At 42.6% G+C, this 19000-nt stretch overlaps 1 protein-coding gene and 1 pseudogene across 5 annotated transcripts in view; one reads left to right on the top strand and one right to left on the bottom strand.

The window, feature by feature from the left end:
• The window catches only part of WDR37 (WD repeat domain 37), a 90011-nt gene extending 77958 nt beyond the window's left edge, over window positions 1-12053 (top strand). For 4 of the 5 annotated variants that reach the window (XM_066233283.1, XM_066233285.1, XM_066233282.1 and 1 more), the window contains exon 14: window positions 484-7778. In XM_066233283.1, the coding sequence (XP_066089380.1) occupies window positions 484-615 (132 nt within the window). In that variant the 3' untranslated portion in view covers window positions 616-7778. Of the gene's footprint in view, window positions 1-483; window positions 7779-11542 lie in introns of those variants that run through there. The other variant, XM_066233286.1, reaches the window with a different exon arrangement.
• Window positions 2475-6310, bottom strand: LOC136306757 (tetratricopeptide repeat protein 21B pseudogene; annotated as a pseudogene).
• Window positions 12054-19000: the final 6947 nt, after the last annotated feature.

The raw sequence follows: 19000 nt of genomic DNA, 5'->3' as shown, positions 1-19000 counted from the left end.
ATATACTTGAAAGACCACTTATTTTCCCTTTTTTTATTTTAAGGCAGCAAATGTTTTTCTATAGTTGCTTTAACCTGAACCAAGTTATTTGTTAAAATGATATTTGATTGAGTCTCATTGAATTTATTCCCAAATTTACCTAGCCTCATTTAGTCATTAAAACATTTCAAATTGATTTTCTTTCCCCTTTCTGACTGTAATCTTACTCATTTCTTGAAGAATCGTAAGTGCTTTTGGCGTGCTTCTCACTAAATTCATGTTACGCCTGACCTCAGTCTTTCATCCTGGCTTTTCCATCAGCACTCATCCCTGGAAGCCCATTGCCGTACACAGTATTTTTGGCTCACTTTGGATCTTGTGTGTTAATTTTTTCCCTCTCAATTCAGTTACTTTCAGTGGTGTAGTTGTTAACTTGGGTGAGGTTTTATACCTCTTATGCTTGAGGAATGATGCACTAATTCTGGTTTGTGTGATTGGTACTAGGGCCACAGAAGAATGGTGTGCTGCTCGGCGTGGAGCGAGGACCACCCCACATGCAATCTGTTCACCTGTGGGTTCGACAGGCAGGCCATAGGCTGGAACATCAACATCCCTGCGTTATTACAAGAAAAATAAGGCGCTGGCATTCCTTCGTTTCGTAGTTTGCCATGGACCTGTGACTGGAGCAGGCTTTTCTCATACTGATTAGCCATTTTTGTGAGAGCTGGACCCTGAGAAGGGTGGTTTGTATGTGTCCTTTTCACACTGTACCCAGCTTGCATGAAGTGTACAGACTGTGGTTATGTTTTTTTCTGTCATGTCTGTGCTGGCATCCTCTGGTCAGTGGGAATGAGCCCCTCCCTGTAGCACGTGGCATTTGACAGATGACAGGAGGGCATCACACTTGTATGAATTCAATGTGAACCTGTGTACGTACTGTGAGCATAGGTCTGTGGCATTTCTGGAATAACCCTACTTATCTGCCTTGTCCTGGGGAGACTGCAGAGCTGCATTTGCATTGGTGGAGGAATGGCAGAGTTGGGAAATGTGTTTACTTCTGTGTGAAGCTGTAGCGTGTACTGTCGTGTAATTCAGCTTCAGCTCTTACTCTGTTACTGGTCTGTGAAATTTACCTGGATCTTAGAAGTTAAAAAAGTAGGGTCGAATGTTGGGTTTGCAACATTCATAGAGTTTCTTTTGAAAAGAAAACATTTCTCTTCTTTTTTATAGAAAATCATTTTAATATCCTGAGGTCTCATTAGCAAATTCTAAAATAAAATGATTCTAATCACCAATTTCAGATTGTAAGGAAAATTTAAAGCACTTTAGTTTATAGCTATGGTTATAAACAGTTTTTAGAAGTTTCAAATGACTTATCCATTGAATGTGACTTGACCTTTTTAAGAAGGCTGTGCTACCTGAAGACAAAACCTTATTTATTTTTTACACCTTTGGTTTGCATATTTCTGCATGGGTTCACTTCCTTGGTGGTATTTGAGAGCCAACAATGCAAATAAATGAGCACTACCTCAAAAATAAATGTTTGGAAAACTTGGTGTCTCACTGTGCCTAGCTAACCAAGCACTTCAGCTGTTAGCTGGAATACTGACAAAATTCAGTTCAGAAGGCAAGAAAGACAATCAGCAAATATATCCTGAAGATGAAGGGCACATCCTTTAGCTTCCAGGGTGGCAGCCGCAGCCATCGTGCACAGGTGACAAGATGCTTCTGTCTCAGCTGCTGGGACACCTCTCAGTGCCAACCCTCCCACTGCCAGAGTGGGCCCGTCACTCTTGCCTTCTTAGCAGTTACTGTTTCTGATGTCTGTGAGTTTGTGTTATTGTTGAGTTACAGTTTTGATAGAGACATCTCATTGTACTGCTCCTTATATATATATATATATATATATATACTTTTTTTTATTCCAAAAAGATTTATTTACAGGAAAGTCACATTTTCTGCAATACTACACATTAACATTTCAGACTATATTAAAAGTTTACCCTAATTTTGTAAAACCATGTCTTTTGAGTTTTAAGAGGATACAAACTATACATATCTAAAATATTTATTAAAATATACATTTTCTTGTCCCTGTTATTTACAAAAAAAATTGTTCAGATCTCTGTAACAATAAATTATGTTACAAAAATTTTAACAGAGAACAGTTGCATTTTAAATATATTTTCTGAAATAAAGAACTCATATTCCTTAGGAAAGATATAGGATACTTAATTACCTAGATTTCAACAAAATATTCTTAACATAAATGGGTTATAATCTTGACCACAGAGACACCAAATCTGCATCTAATCAGGAGTCAAGGAAACCAGCTCTCGTTTTGAAAACAACCATTTGCTACAGCATTTCAGTTTATATACAACAGCGGCCTCTGCTGGAGAAAAGTATGCTTGTATTACAAAGGATTAGTTCAAACCTATGGAACTGGAAGAACTCAGATTCATTTCCCGCTTTACCAGAAAACTAAGTTAAAATTATTTCCAAGGTCTTACAGCTGCGAGAGCCCTATCAAGTATATCCTTCTTGAGTTTTGGATAATCTAGATGTGCTTGTAGAGCCTGGTGACATGTCAATTGCATTCACATATCCTTTTGCTTTTAGGTAATTAAATGCCAGTTTGTACCCCACTGCTGGATTTTCCTGACTGCCATGTATCCATGCCATCTCATAGTTTAAGGCAGTATCTGTATATGCTTGTTCTTTTTCCATAATGTAGTCCATATATTTATAAGCTTTGCAGCAAGACCTATTATGTTCCATCTGAACCGTTTTAGCAGTTCTTCTGCCGTGTCATATTTGGCTGATTGAATATAAATATCAGCAAGTAGCAGCCAACTCCTCTCAAAGGCTTCAGCATCAATAGGGTTCCAGTTCATTTTTGCAATCCGCTTCAGCTGGTTTCTGGCTCTTGGAGTCTGTTTCAAGATCATATAAGCTGTTGCCATCCCCAGAAGTGCTGGAATATGATCCTTCTCAGAGGTTGCTATTTTGGTGAAGGTGTTCAATGCTTGCTCAACATTCGATTTCTGTTTGGTAGACATGAGGCAATAGTTTCCCAGTATGCGAAGCTGCACATGACCCTCAACAGTCTGAGGTTTTAGTTCTCTAAGGAATTTTTTGCAGTTCTCATGCTGATTGCACAGACTCTTGCTTCTCAGTTGAATTACCTACGTCTCCATCCTGATATTCAAATACTTCACCTCCAACAGTTTCATTATCTGGATTCAAACAGATTTCTGTCATATTATAAAGGGCATCTTGGCCCCATTCACTGTCTTTCCGAGCTTTATTAAAATGTCGAAGGGCATCATTTGGTTCTCCCGTATACCAAAGATACATGTTGATATCCTGGCTCCAGTTTTGCTCTGAAGTTATGTTTCTTAGCCAATAAGAAAAATCTTGGAACATCCTCAAGTTTTCCACATCTTCTTAGGAAATCACTTAAATGAGATAATGTCATATAATTATCTGGTTTGTGTTCTAAAAGCTGTTGTAAATGAAACGCTGCTTGTTCATATTCTTCCTGAACATGATATCTGCTGCCATCGTGGTGGCAGCTTCATTGTCCTGGTCAGTCTGGAGAAGTAGAGTACAGTGACGCAGGAAGGTGTCGTCATCACGTGCCAGGTACAGTCGTGCCAGCTCCAATATTATCTGTTTCACAATGAACAAGCACTTCTCTATAAAACTTAATTGCTTTTTCATAGTCTCTCTGAGCAACAGAATGTTTTGCCATCTCTGTACAAATTTCAGCTGCTGTTTCTGTGCAGGAACTGCATCTGGTTGTTCCATCTGAACACGTTTTTGTACCCGAGCTTGTAATTCTCGAGCCTGTTGTAATGAAGTGACTGGATCACCAGGTCTTTCCATTTTACTATGAACTTCTGCTAGAAGAACTTGAGAACGTCCGTCTTCCATTAGAGGTGACAGTTCACTTACAGGTTCATGAGCCAGCACATGTTGAGAACTTTTTCTGCTTTGTCATAGCATTGCATTTTTTATAAAAGCTCAGCCAGGTCATAGCAAAGGTAATTTGTCCACTTTTCAGTGCGGCTTCATAGTAAATGATTGCCTTTGAATAGTTCTGAGTTTTCACAAGTGCTTTCCCAGTTTTGCTTGCCAGTGTTTCATCTTTTGGGTTTTGATTTAATGCTTGCTCATATGCTACTATAGCTTCTTCGGGCTCTTGAATATTCATAAATGCATCTCCAAGGAGAAGATGAGAACACGTACTGGGCATTGTTTCAGCAACTTCTCTATAACAAGTGATATATAACATTTTCTCTTTTCTATGATTCAGGTATATATCTGCCATTTTCTCTTTGGCCTCTATGAAATAAGGCTGTTCGGATGTAACATTCCGAAGCATGTTTCGAGCCTGCTCAGTAGCTCCTTGGAGATAGATCGAGGTCTGCATTAGCAATAGTAACATGCAATTCTTTAAATGTCCAAGAAAATTCATGGATGGCATCTTGTAACACTTCTGCTGCCTCATGCTGTTCTCCATTTAAGCGGTGAACTTCAGCCAACTCAAGAAAGATTGATAAACGATGGCTTGCATTGGCTTCAGTGTTTTGAATTTTGATTTCGAGGAAGTTCCAGTTTTTCTCATTCCTGATAAACTCATTGCCATGTGCAGAGTTTTAATTGTTTCTGTTTCTCCCATTTTCTTTTGTGACTGAGGTTTTATCAAATGATACACAGGATTTTCTCTTAGCTTAAAATGATAGCTCAAAGTTCAGGAGACGGAGAACACAATTTAAATTTTTCCGGAGACAACCCTGAGCCATCAGGAGATAAGCATCTGCATAAGAAGAATTATGCTCTAGGCAATGTTGCAGGATATTTTAAACTGCTTCAGTATTACCTGACAAATATTTCACTGTTGCTCTTAGGAAGAGAGCTTGCGAGAGACCTAGTGCAGTTCTTACTGTAGTCTCCAGGACTGTGGTACGATGTCTGAGAAATGGAGAAAGAGGTTTCCCAGGACTTGCAGGCTGCATTGAACAGAAATTCAGATATTCTATAATAATTTCTAGCAAGAAATCAGGACTTAACTTTTCAAAATGCTCTATGCCAACAGGTAAATCTTGTAATTGTTAAAAATGAATGTCCAGGACATCATTTAACAAGTTAATAATTTCTTCTTGTTTATTTTTCTTCATAGCAAGAACTGCATGTAAATAGGTTAGTTCCGCATATTTTCCAAAAGACTGCTGAACTTCACTAAGGGATTCTAGCTGATGACCTGCACCCTGCAGCTGCCCTTCTATTAAGTGATATTGGATAAATCCAATCAAAGTAGTGATGTTAGTTTCTTCAAGATTTAAGGCAATATTATACCACTTTTTTGCATCTTTAACTTTTTCTTGTAAAAGCATTTGGTATCCAAGTTCTGTAGCATATTCTGATTGCTGAGGAGTTAAACTGAAAGCTCTTTCTAGTAAAGTTTGAATTTTCTGAAGGATGAGTTGATTACGTCCACAAGTTCTGCTGAAAGCTCTTGTGATCTTACAAAAAAAGTTGAGCATTCTGTGATTCCATGGCATCCAGTGCATTTGCTAAGTTTTCCAGAGTGGCTGCAGCCTTCTCTGTGTCCCCTTCCCGGAACAAATAGTGAAGAACCAGCATTCCTAGTGCTTCCACATTCGGTTCATCTTGAAGCATTAACCTCTGTGCAGTCTCAGTCGTCTGGTCCCAATCTTGCAAGGCTAGTTGTAGTTTCATTTTCTGTACAAAAGCAGGAAGGAAACTTGGCAAGGTCACAATTATCTGGTTTACTGTCTCCAGAGCACCTAAATAATTCTGGCGCATCTCAAGGCATTGTGCCTTACCCAGCAAAGCAAAAATATCATTTCCATTTTCTAATCCCTCTTCAAAAGATCTCAGTGCTTTTTTTGTATAAGATTCTTTTCCTCTTGTATTATAATATCAAGCCATGCTCTCAAAACCTGTCCCACCTTACTACCATTTGACATTTTGATCATTCTGTCAGTGTACTCTCTCGCCTTAGCGTGATAGCCAATGTGCCATAAGAATAAGCCTGCGTGGTACAAAGCTTTCTGTTCTGCTGCTTTACGCAGCTCCTTCACTTTGGCATCCGATTCCAGAATAGCTTCTTTATCTGATTAGGGCTCATTTTATGGGCATGTATCAGTGCAAGCAGAGAACAGTGAAATGTCTGGTTTATTTTTTTATTTTTTATTTTTTGTATTTTTCTGAAGCTGGAAACGGGGAGGCAGTCAGACTCCTGCATGTGCCCGACCGGGATCCACCCGGCACGCCCACCAGGGGGTGATGCTCTGCCCATCTGGGGCGCTGCCCCGTTGCCACTAGAGCCATTCTAGCACCTGAGGCAGAGGCCATGGAATCATCCTCAGCGCCCGGGCCATCTTTGCTCCAATGGAGCCTCGGCTGCGGGAGGGGAAGAGAGAGAGAGAGGAAGGAGAGGGGGAGGGGTGGAGAAGCAGATGGGCGCTTCTCCTGTGTGCCCTGGCTGGGACTCGAACGTGGGACTCCTGCATGCCAGGCCGACGCTCCACCACTGAGCCAACCGGCCAGGGCCTGGTTTATTTTTTATAGCCTCAAATTCTTGAAGTGTATCTTGAGTTTTACCTTCCATTAATATACCACAGGTCTGGTAAAACCTGAAGACTGGGTCACTACTGTACCTCTTCATTCCTTTACTGGCGAGTGACACATGATGGAAATACCTCTCCTGACAATATTAATTAATCAAAGTAAGGGTTGGCGGGGTCAGTCTCTGCTGTCCACGAGGGTGTTTCTGCTGGGACTGCAGGCTTCAACAGCTGTGGTGGACCCAGGCAGGTATACCTTCTACCTTGGCAGCAGTGGGAGTGGTCAGGATCACGGTGTGTGGACTCATCCATGTGGAAGTCAGTCCTTGGGTGGTGTACTTCTTTACCGAGACTGAGTCCCCAGGTTAGAAGGGATGTACCAGATTTCCTGGCATTGATGGAAGCGCCTTTCAGTCTTTTGCACAGCCTGCTGAGTAGTCTGTAGACCCTGTGAGTACTTCAGCCCCTGCGAGTCCATGGCTCCCCGCCCTGGGCCGCGGGCCTCTGGACTGTGTTTGCCTGCTCCTTATATTTTTAATCCTTTGTCCACTTGGAGACTGGCCCTTTGGAGAGGTACAAGAGGGTAATGTTGAAAATGACCATGGGTGACCCCATTCCTTGTGTCTCCTGTTTTGTAGCAACACAGGCTGCATTGCCGTTTGGTGCAATGCAGTGTGACTATGCAGGTTACCCTTGGGTGGAGGGCCCAAGGCTCAGGTCCTGCTGTAGCTAATCTTCGAAACTTCAGCCCTGACTCATTGGTGATTCTGAAATGATTTAGAGTTTGGAAGGGAAGAGGGACCAGGAAAATCCATTAATTACAGTATAGAGTTGAGGTTGCTAACTAAGGGACAAATGTTTTAGAGTGACTATTTTTAAAGCTCAGTAATGGGTTGTATTTTTAGAGTGTAACATTTGCCCTGAGCGCACTGTTTGAGAACAAAATCTGCTTGTCACTGTGGGCCTGAGTGTCAGGTTCCGGCCCTGCTCTCCTGAGTGGTCTTACAGTCTGATGGCCGTGCCCTCTGTGCTGCACCACAGCCCCAAAGGCATGAGCAGGATGAGTTCTTAATAAGCTGCATAACCATACTCTTGTGTTTCTCTTGTGTTTTAATTTGAACATCTGGGTGTCTTAGAATCACCATTAGGAACATTGAAAAATGTATACAGATAGCTAAATCAAACTAAAGAACCAAATCTCTGCCAGATTAAAAAATTTGAAGCTTTTAAATATATATTTGTGATGTCCACTTAATTGTGTGTAGACCAGCACCCTTCATGGCTGGCAGCTGCTCACCTTACCAAGTGGAGGGGCTAGCCTCACTCCTCTCCTTGAGGGCGCAAGGCTTCATGGTGCTGGAGCGGGTTCCCAGGAGCAGGGCATGCTCCTGCTAGCTGCTGCATGTTCTGATGGGATACCTCCAGCTGCTCTGGTCATAGTGCTGGTGATTTCAGGGGTCATGAAGGAGATTGGGGATAGTGTGTGTGAGCCTGAATGTGCGTGTGTGCAAATTTGCATGCATGTATGTGTGTGGCTAAAATTGTCATTTGATTAGCCACAATGATCTCATCTGAAATAGTATTTTGAAATGGGAGTTGTTTTGATCTATATGCTGACATGTCCAGAATTTCACTTAATAATGGAAGGAGAATGCCTGGTTACTGAAAAATGTGTCTTAATAGAGAATTTCATATGAGATACATTGTTGGACAAAGCAACACTTTTTTCAACACTGCACATCCATTTCTATAGAGTCAAAGATTCTGTACATATTTTGCAATCTGAAGAATCCTATGTAAAATTATTTGTTGCTTAAATCTGTGAAAAACATGTTTCTTTTGGAGAAAGTATGCATTTGTAAGTGGTGTGTAGAAAAGCAAGTGTTTTTATTGTATTAATGTAATTGTTTTCAAGTGTTCAGTGTCTTCATTGCAATATGAAATTCATTAAAAAGTCCATAATTGCCATTATAAAAGTTTTGTTAGGAGTCTCTTTTTTTGTTAGTATTATCTTTTTTGTTTTGTGTTGGTGCAACTTGTTTGATAATTACAGAACACCACAATGATGTAGGAATTGAACAAGTTTCTAACTGTAGTATTGCCCACTTCAAAATTTTTTTATTTTGACCAGAAAGATCAATTGTGTTATACCTGTTAGGCTACTACTAAGTGCTACATAATTATGCTTCTCCATTCCTGCATCCCCAGCCCAAAAATTTCTGAAGGGAGTAAACAAGTTGATATAATTCAAGCATTTTCCTTCCTTCCTTCCTTCCTTCCTTCCTTCCTTCCTTCCTTCCTTCCTTCCTTCCTTCCTTCCTCCCTCCCTCCCTCCCTCCCTCCCTCCCTCCCTCCCTCCCTCCCTCCCTTCCTCCTTGAGAAAGAGAGAGAGAGAAGGGGGAGGAGCAGAAAGCATCAACTCCCATATGTGCCTTGAACAGGCAAGCCAGGGTTTTGAACCGGCAACCTCAGTGTTTCCAGGTTGACGCTTTATCCACTGCGCCACCACAGGTCAGGCTCAAGCATTTTTTCAAAGTTCCTCAAAGTCTCATAAGATGCTTGTCTGGTTCTTATCATAGGCTAGCTTGTTTGAAAGTTTTAAAAATTGCACTTGTAGAAAGTTGACCACATGTTCTGTGGGAAAGTGCAAACCACGATCTGCAGTTGCTGCCTGCTCTCCCTCCTGTCCTTACCCACGTGAGTCAAATGTGCTGGTTGCAGGAACTGCAGGAGGTGGTAACACTGCGGGGTCCACTGCCTGCCAGTGGCCCTTTATTGAGATGGGAGGCTCTGCCCTCATTGCACAGGCATTGGGGGTACATTCAGTCCCCAAAGGACTGAAATTCACTACTTACTTAACTCTCTACCTTACTCTTCAGAAATGTGGTGATTGTTGAAATTTCATAGTTACATTTCAAGTTTACCTATTATAAAGAATCAAGGAAGGCAAGACTAGTATTGCTGTAATATCATCAACATGCCACTTTCTAGTGCAGGAGTCCCCAAACTTTTTACACAGGGGGCCAGTTCACTGTCCCTCAGACCGTTGGAGGGCTGGACTATAAAAAAAACTATGAATAAGTCCCTATGCACACTGCACATATCTTATTTTAAAGTAAAAAAACAAGACGGGAACAAATACAATATTTAAAATAAAGAACAAGTCAATTTAAATCAACAAACTGACCAGTATTTCAGTGGGAACTATGCTCCTCTCACTGACCACCAATGAAAGAGGTGCCCCTTCTGGAAGTGCGGCAGGGGCCGGATAAATGGCCTCAGGGGGCCACATGTGGCCCGCGGGCTATAGTTTGGGGACCCCTGTTCTAGTGTCTCCTCACTGTCCATAGATTTTGTTTTCCTTTAAGAAATTAGAAGTTAAATTACTTCAAAAATTGGTAACACCTCAGTTATTATATGCAACTAGATAGTCCATATTTTGGAGAGAAGAAGCTAAAAATGAAATAAGATAAAAGTGTGTAATTTAAAAATTCTAATTAAACATCGTTAAGCAGCTTCTGGTTAACAATAGAAGAAACATCTTTGGGCCCTGGCCGGTTGGCTCAGTGGTGGAGCGTCGGCCTGGCATGCGGGAGTCCTGTGTTCGATTCCCGGCCAGGGCACACAGGAGAAGCGACCATCTGCTTCTCCACCCCCCCCCCCTCCTTCCTCTCTGTCTCTCTCTTCCCCTCCCACAGCTGGGGCTTCACTGGAGCAAAGTTTGCCCGGGCACTGAGGATGGCTCTGTGGCTTCTGCCTCAGGCGCTAGAATGGCTCTGCTTGTGGCAGAGCAAGGCCCCAGATGGGCAGAGCATCGCCCCCTGGTGGGCATGCCGGGTGGATCCCGGTCGGGTGCATGCGGGAGTCTGTCTGACTGCCTCCCCATTTCCGGCTTCGGAAAAATACAAAAAAAAAAAAGAAAAAAAAAAGAAACATCTTTGGAACTCTTGTCTATGATTGACAAGTGATGTCCATTTGATTTGTGGCCTAGGGTTGAGAGCAACAGGGGAGCTACCTTAGTTAGGTCCAGGAGGCATCTCTAAAGAGATGAGGTTTAATCCAAGCTGAAAGGTTGGCAGGGGTGTCAGGAATTGAAGGCATACAAGAGGAGCAAGGGAATGCCACACAAAGTGTGGTGGTGTTCAGAGTGGGGGAGGACATTGGGTGAGGCGGGTGAGGGTGGGGCCCTGAGTCATGCGGCAGCCTTGAGGAGAGCAGGTTGCCCCCATAGGCGCTCACCGACTTGGGACGCCCGGAGGGGTCACGAGGAGTCATGCAGATGGATCATGTCATCGTAGGGTGTGCTGGTGGCAGCATGGTGGAGGAAGAGCATGGTCTTAAGGTTTGACTTGAAAGGAGACCAGGCAGTTCTGCTGGAATTTGGGCCCGTTTATTCTACAACTCAGGTAGTATAGAAATTGCCGTCACTGGGAGTGCACAGCTTTGACCTCAGACACTCCTTGGCACCTAAAGGATGTTTCAAGCACAACCAAGAATGTATGAGAAGGATTAAAAAAAAACACCAAAAATGGCAATTGGATGTGGTAGGAAATGTTAATCACTAATTAGAAACATTTGGGTTTAAGTTACCATAGCTAAATTTGTTTACTTCCTGACTGCTGGGCATTTTGTCACCACCATGACACACACACTCTGGGTGCCATGCCTGCCCCTCAAGTGGGTTCTGAGTTAGTGGTTACCATATTTCCCCATGTATAAGATGCACCTTTTCCCATCAAATTTGGGGTCTTAAAACTGGGTGCGTCTTATACAGTGGTTGTAGATATTTTTACTTGCATTTACTACTTTTTCATGCTGGTTTTTGCGCTCATTGTTGAAGACTGTCATCAGACACAGATGAGTACAAGCTAATGGATGGGAGTTTTCACAGTGAAGAGGAGTTGTATGAATTTTATGATGACTAAAACTTGAGTTTAGTAACTAATTTTTTTTTTCATTTTCAGGCCCCAAAATTAAGGTGCATCTTATACATGGGGAAATACGGTATTTTTTGCTCCATCCAACCCAACTGGACCTTCAAGATCCTCATCTGAAAATTTTGGAACTAGAACTGAGAAAGTCAGTCTCCAATAGCTTTGTATGAGTGAAAATAATGCAGATGGACTAAGAGAAAATAACTCGAACTGTGTGCTCAGCATCTGCCTTTCAAGAATGTGTTGAGTGTAGATAACGTGGGGATCAAGTTTTCACCAGTATGTGTTTGCTGACAGAGCTTCTTGAGATACCCTAAGGAGAACAAATCGTGAAGGAATGGTTTCAAAATAGACAACCCCTTTTATATTCTCTCTTGCCAGCAGAGAGCCATATAAAATAGTGTCTGACTGGAGTTAGTGGTTTATGTTGAAGTGAGGAAGTTTCTTGATTGAGAAGGCACCAGTCGAGGAGATGGCAGACCTAATAGTGCTTCTCAAATGTACCCTGCTCATTGGACTAAGATTTTTAAGAGTTTAGGGGAAACACTTATGTGGAAGTGCTGGTGGGGCAATTTTAAGTGGAAGACCCTAGAAATTGTCCATTTATGTTAAGGGGCATTGGCTCCGGCTCTTCCTGGACAAAGACCCTCTTGCCTTGTAAAAGGGTTCTGGTGTTCAAGTTTTGGTTATGTCCTGGTCCTTTGGGTGTGTGTGTCGGCAGGGCGGGGAGGGGCCACTGATAACTTTGGTTCTGAGTTGAGCTGCAGGTCAAAGTTCTCTAATCTGTGCATGCTTGGGGTTAGTGGTTTAAATTTCTATTTTTGTTTGGCCAGGGGAGTAAAATGAGTCATTTTAGTCCTTTAAGTTATCAAATATATTTATAGTAAAATTTCGAGGGTAACCAGAAAGAAGAGAAACACCTTGGAAAGATAAAAAAGATTAAAAGTGGCTAATGCAAAGCGGTTGCAAAATATAAATAAGAACTGGGCAGAAGTGACTTTTTTTAGTGCATCTCTTGTAGTTTTTTTAATTTTAGAACTATTGAAATGCATTACCCAATATCTGAAAAGTTCCCATTTTAGGCTAGTTGCAAAAACATAAGGTACCTGGTGGGGAACAGCTAGCTGTCAAAGGGAAAGGCCGTGGGAATATACAGTGTGTCTGTAAAGTCATGTGCACTTTTTTTTTTTTTTTTTTGGTATTTTTCTGAAGTTGGAAACAGGGAGGCAGTCAGACAGACTCCCGCATGCACCCGACCGGGATCCACCCGGCACGCCATCTGGGACGGGCGCTCTGCCACAATCAGAGCCATTCTAGTGCCTGAGGCAGAAGCCACAGAGCCATCCTCAGCGCCTGGGCAAACTTTTGCTCCAGTGGAGCCTCGGCTGCGGGAGGGGAAGAGAGAGACAGAGAGGAAGGAGAGGGGGAGGTGTGGAGAAGCAGATGGTCGCTTCGCCTGTGTGCCCTGGCTGGGAATCGAACCCGGGACTCCTGCACGCCAGGCTGACGCTCTACCACTGAGCCAACCGGCCAGGGCGTCATATGCACTTTTGACCGGTCACAGGAAAGCAACAAAACACGATAGAAATGTGAAATCTGCACCAAATAAAAGGAAAACTCTCCCAGTTTCATATCTATTCAGTGCAGTTCGATGGGGCTCATGCACAGACTTTTTAGGGCTCCTTAGGTAGCTATCCCATATAACCTCTACAGACCCGTCACTGACTGATGGCCTACCAGAACGGGGTTTCTCCACCAAACTGCCAGTTTTCTTCAACTGCTTATCCCACCGAGTAATGTTATTCCTATGTGGTGGCGCTTCATTATAAACGCGCCGATATTCACATTGCACTTTGGTCACGGATTCAAATTAAGCGAGCCACAGAACACACTGGACTTTCCTCTGTACCGTCCACCTCTCGACTGGCATGGCCGTGGGCTGCTCTGCTGTATACACGGTGTTATGTCATCATCTGCACATGCGCACATGCTGCCACATCATCCTATAGAAACTGGGAGGGTTTTCCTTTTATTTGGTGCAGATTTCACATTTTTATTGTCTTGTGTTGTGTTGATGTGACTGGTCAAAAGTGCACCATGACTTTACGGACACACTGTAGATTTACCTTAGGCCCGGCAGGGCTGTGTTCCATAAAGTGTGGTATTGGCTCTGGGAATGGAAGAATTAACCAGTGGGACAGAGAACCAAGTTGATTCTTGCAAATGTGTAACTTGAAATATTTCCATTCATATAATCACAGATCATTAGAAGAAAGTGGCCTATTTAAGTAATGGTTCTAGTGCTACTGGTTATCCATCTGGGAGAAAAAAATAAAAAAGAACTTGGATTGCCTACCTCACACCAAAAGAAAATTCCACATCTGTTGAAGAAAAAAATATTAATATTTTTAAAAACTATTTTTGTGACTTTGAGTTTATTTATTTTTATTTTTTTAAATTTATTTATTCATTTTAAAGAGGAGAGGGAGAGACAGAGAGAGAGAGAGAGAAAGAGAGGAGAAACAGAGAGAGAGAAGGAGGGGAGGAGCTGGAAGCATCAACTCCCATATGTGCCTTGACCAGGCAAGCCCAGGGTTTCGAACTGGCAACCTCAGCATTTCCAGGTCGACGCTTTATCCACTGCACCACCACAGGTCAGGCCTGACTTTGAGTTTATTAAACAGCTATCTAAAACTGAAGTAACATACTAGAAAAGATTGATGTGTTCCAGCATATTAAAATTAAAATATATTGGACACCTTAGGGTGAAATAATAAACCACAAATTATAGTTGCAACATATATAATCCACAAAAGATTAATATTCAGGGTAGTAAAACAAAATCGTACATGTCTCTAGGAAAATAGGACTGATATGAGTAGGTATGTCACAAAAGAGAAAACTGAATAATCAATAAATAAATATAGAAATTAAGAAAATGAAAATTAAGGCCAAAATCTGAGAACTATTAGATTGGGAGAAGTTCTGTCAAGCATATAGACAAGTGATTTTCAGCCAGTGTGCACACCAAGAACTTTTAAAGCATGCAGTTACTAAGGGAAAAGAAGGACACTGACCTCTTTTCCCTTAGTAATTATGTGTGTGCCATGAGGAAAAAAAAGTTGAAAATTGCTGATATAGTCTGTTGGAACATTTATATGTAATATTGGTTTGGATATAAAATAATACAGCAAATTTGGAAAGTGCTGTTTGTAAGTCTGGACATGTGTGTGCTTCCTGCTCCTGTGAATACTAAAGGTACAGTTAGAACATGGCTTATTAAAGTGTGGTGTCTCGAGACCTTGCAAGCCTGTTAAAATGAAGGTTCCTGGGTCTGACCTCATTGCTGCTGGCCCAGCATCTTTTGATAGGACGCAAGAATCTACATTGCAGACAAGTTCCCACAGGTCATCTGCTGTCCAGTTGGAGAGCTGCTGTCTGAGGACTCTTTTGCACATGTTCACAGGGGACACAGCAATGGTCATGCTGTCAAACTGGAGATAACCTGAGTACATTGACTGGGACTGGTCCATAAACTATGGTACATCCACACAAGGAGCATTGCATACCAGCAAAATGGACAAGACACACAGCTGTGAGCAAGGGTTGATCTTAGGAACACAGTGTTGAGTGAAGACAAAAGCTTCTGAGAGTATGCACAGTGTGAAACTGTTTTTATGAAACACATGCAAGCCCAACCATGCATGTCTGATTATGTTCATGTATTTTGGGATAAGGGGATGAAAACCCAAAGTTCAGCGGGGCGTTGTCTTGGCCAGGAGCAAAGGGTGGGAAGCGACAGGCAGAGGGCGGGATCAGTAAGAGCCCAGAACTAGCCACGCCCGATTCTTCATTTGGATGATGAGTATACACAGATCTGTTCCAGTGGTCATACTTCTTATCCTTACTATCTTATATCATTAAAAGAGTAATATACACGATTCTAAAGAGAAAGTATGTGTTATTCTAAAGGTGGATAGAGTGAGTGCTGATAAAAGGGGGGTTTACAGTAATATTTTTGACTACAAACTTATCAGTATATAAGCTATGTTTTATTCACTTCAGATATTCTTTTTCCACTTACAAACAGGTAGTTTTATTACTCTAAAATGTCGATTTTCAGTCAGTGTGTACATTCCATCGGAGGAAACGCAAAGCCATTTTGTTCCAGGGTAATGTTCTTGAAACACATAGTCACTGAGGAAATTGTAAACCGGCAGTGTTACCCCATGTCAAAATTGGGTTGTTTTCAAATACATTTTGGAATTCCCAGCTTGAAAGTGGGAAATGTAATAAGGATTTCGTTTACCAGGTGTGATCATAAAACAGTAAAAGTAGTTTTCTTATGTTGCTCATAAACTGGGCTTGAAGATAATTTCACATCCAGGAGGCAGTCCAAAAATTGTGCTGAGCAGCAGCCACATATCAGAATAAGAATTTTTATTCTCACAGTCTGTGTTTTGGGGGGAAAATGGCATTTTTAACTGTAAGTTGAATTTATACTTGAGTAAGCCTCTGTGGTTTATGTTTCTCAGGGATGTGTTCTCCTCATCTGAGCTGTTGAACCTCCTGCCATAAAGTTGTTCATATTGTTCCCTTGTTATTATTTCATATCTGTGGAATCTGTAGTAATAATACACTCCCTCCAAAGCACTATCATAATATCAGTAAGTTTACTGTAGTTAGTTACTAAGTTATTTGTTGTAGTTTTTACCGCCATATAGGTGGTAAGGTTTGTCAGGCACCACAGCCTGAGGCCTAACTCTGGATTTGCTGGGTGAGTGGATGACAAGGGCTGTTGGAGAGTGAAAGTGGACTTGACCAAGTGTTCTGCAAGCTCAGCGTCTCCCAGCTCACGGTCACACACGTTCAGGTAGAGGACCGTGTGCACGCCCCCTCCCTCCCTCCTCCCCTTCCCACCCTGAGATCTCATCGCACAGGTTGGCAACTTCCGCCTGGGGCTCCTGCCCCTCCCTCCTAACCTGAAGAACTAGACTCAGGTGGTTCTCTCCCCTCTGTGTCAGGGGCTATTTCACACCCTCAGTAAACTTCTCTATATTTCGGAAAACTATCTTTAACATACAAAATCAGGAACCCACATTTTCCAGCTCCTAACCAGTCAGTACTGTTTCGTAAATCAATTTGACTCTAAACGTGGAAGTGCGGAATTCCTGTTAAGTGTCTGAGCCCCATTTCTCTCTGGTCTCAGCAGACATCATTGTCCCCTCCGGGCCACACAAGAAGCACAGTGAAGGCCATTGCGAGGGAGCTGAAGCGCGGCGAGAAGGTTACTATGGCAGTTATCAGAGTTTTCAGACATCATGGGTGGAAGTCGCCTCCCTCAGCAGGGTCCAGTTTTAATCCGCACATTAGTTCCTCTGCACACTGCCGCCTGGCCTGGAAGCTCAGCTGTTGTTCCAGTGAGTGGCTCTGCGGTCTCTTTGTGGACGGAGGAGAGATAAGGGAAGTGGAGTATCTCCCACAATCTCTGCCGCTTTGAAACCACTGATCCTGACTGACAGGAGGGACATTTAGCTGGTCTGCACAGTGGACACGCTGGGCGTAGAGCTGCTGGCAGAGCCTGCAGAGCCACCTGGGTGGTTGTCATCTTTGCCCTCAAGCTCCTTCCAGTGAGTCTCCCCTTCTGATCCACTAGTGGGCACCTGTGCCATTCTCCATCACATGCATATACACGCAGAGTCATATGCACATGCAAGACTGAATCGTGGACACACATGCATGATGGAAGCATGGACACATAAATATGCAGGCATGTACAGGCACACACACATGTAGGCATGCCTTAGAGGCACACACACATAGGCATGTAATGAACACATGATGGAGACACACACACATGAGGGAGACACATGCACACACAATAGAAGCACACATACATACATGAGTGAGCATGCACACATGATAGAGCAATGCATATACATAGGCACGAACATGTAAATATGATGCAGCATGCACATGTGATGGAGGCACACATGCATACACATGCAGGCACTCATGTGATAGAGGCAGCCACACAACACATGATGGAGATACACACACAACTCAGGCACACATATACATCATAATGAAGGAATGCACATGTACACATGCATATACACAAATGAAAGCACATGTGAATACGTGTAGGCACACAAGAGAGGCATATGCACACACAGGACAGAAACACAGGCACGAGCACACGTGATAGAGGCACATGTGCAGGCATGAACACACATGAATGAGGTTCACATGCACAGACATGCATACACGATAGAAACACACATGTGCACACACATTCACAGACACGTGCTGGAAGCATGCACACATGATGGAGACATACACATGCACAGGCATGCATACACACCTGACAGAGGCCTCCCTGGCTCCCTGTGCCACAGCTGCAGATGACTCTGCCCCACCCGCTTTCTTTTTGTTTTTTGCTTTTCCCTAGGTTTATTCAGGCGCATCTGATAAATATAAATGGTGCGTATTTAAGGTATACAACTTGACCTGATATTTGTGCATATTGGAAGCGATCACACTAAGGTTAATGAACACTTCCATCCCCTCGTGCAGTTATCCCTTATATTTGTGGTGAGAACACTGAGACCCAGGTCCCTCCTTGAGGGCGGGGGATCAGCACCCACAGCTTCATCTGCAGCATTAATTCTGAGTTGCCATGGAATGTCACATATTCACAGCATCTGGGACTAAGAGTGGACATTGATGGGAGGGTCATTATTCTGCCTATTTCAGCTGGAAGCATGTTAGGTTACTCCTTAAATAATTTCCTTTTTCTTTTCTTTTTTTTAAGTGAGAGTAGGGGAGATACAGAGACAGATTCCTACATTCACCCCAACCAGGATCCACCTGGCAACTCCTGTCGGGGGCCGATGCTCTGCCCATCAGGGGCTGCTTGCAACTGAGCCATTTTCAGCGCCTGAGGTGGAGCCTCGACAGAGCCATCCTCAGCACCTGGGGACAACTTGCTTGAACCATTTGCGCCATGGCTGCAGGAGTAAAAGAGAGAGAGAGAAAGAGAGAAGGGGTGGGTGGGGGGAGAAGCAGATAGTTGTCCCTCCTGTGTTCCTTGACCTAGGAATCAAACCGGGGACATCCACATACTGGGTCAATGTTTGACCACTGAACCAACCAGTCAGGGCCATTAATTTCCTTTTCATGAACTAAGTAAATTACATATTTTATAATATCCATGTAGTTCTAAGCTCTTCAATGTGTTCATAGCATGTTATCATCTGCCAGACTTTGTAATAAGCTTCTTGTTTTACACTCTTTAATCTTTCACCATTCTATGAAAATATATTTACTAACCTGTGTTATCTCTCTTTTTTCCCTCCAAATCAGACTAACATAGTTTAACAGAGCCAAGTCATTCTCTGGATCGCAATTTCCATATCCCTAAAGTGAAATTTTTGGATGTTTTATTATTTTTTGTTCTTTTTTCTTTGTTTTTTAAAATGATTTTAA

The sequence above is a fragment of the Saccopteryx bilineata genome, chromosome 5, assembly GCF_036850765.1.
Source record: "Saccopteryx bilineata isolate mSacBil1 chromosome 5, mSacBil1_pri_phased_curated, whole genome shotgun sequence".
NCBI lineage: Eukaryota > Metazoa > Chordata > Mammalia > Chiroptera > Emballonuridae > Saccopteryx > Saccopteryx bilineata.
Note: the sequence above shows the minus strand (reverse complement) of the source record. Positions and strands in the feature narration are given on the sequence as shown.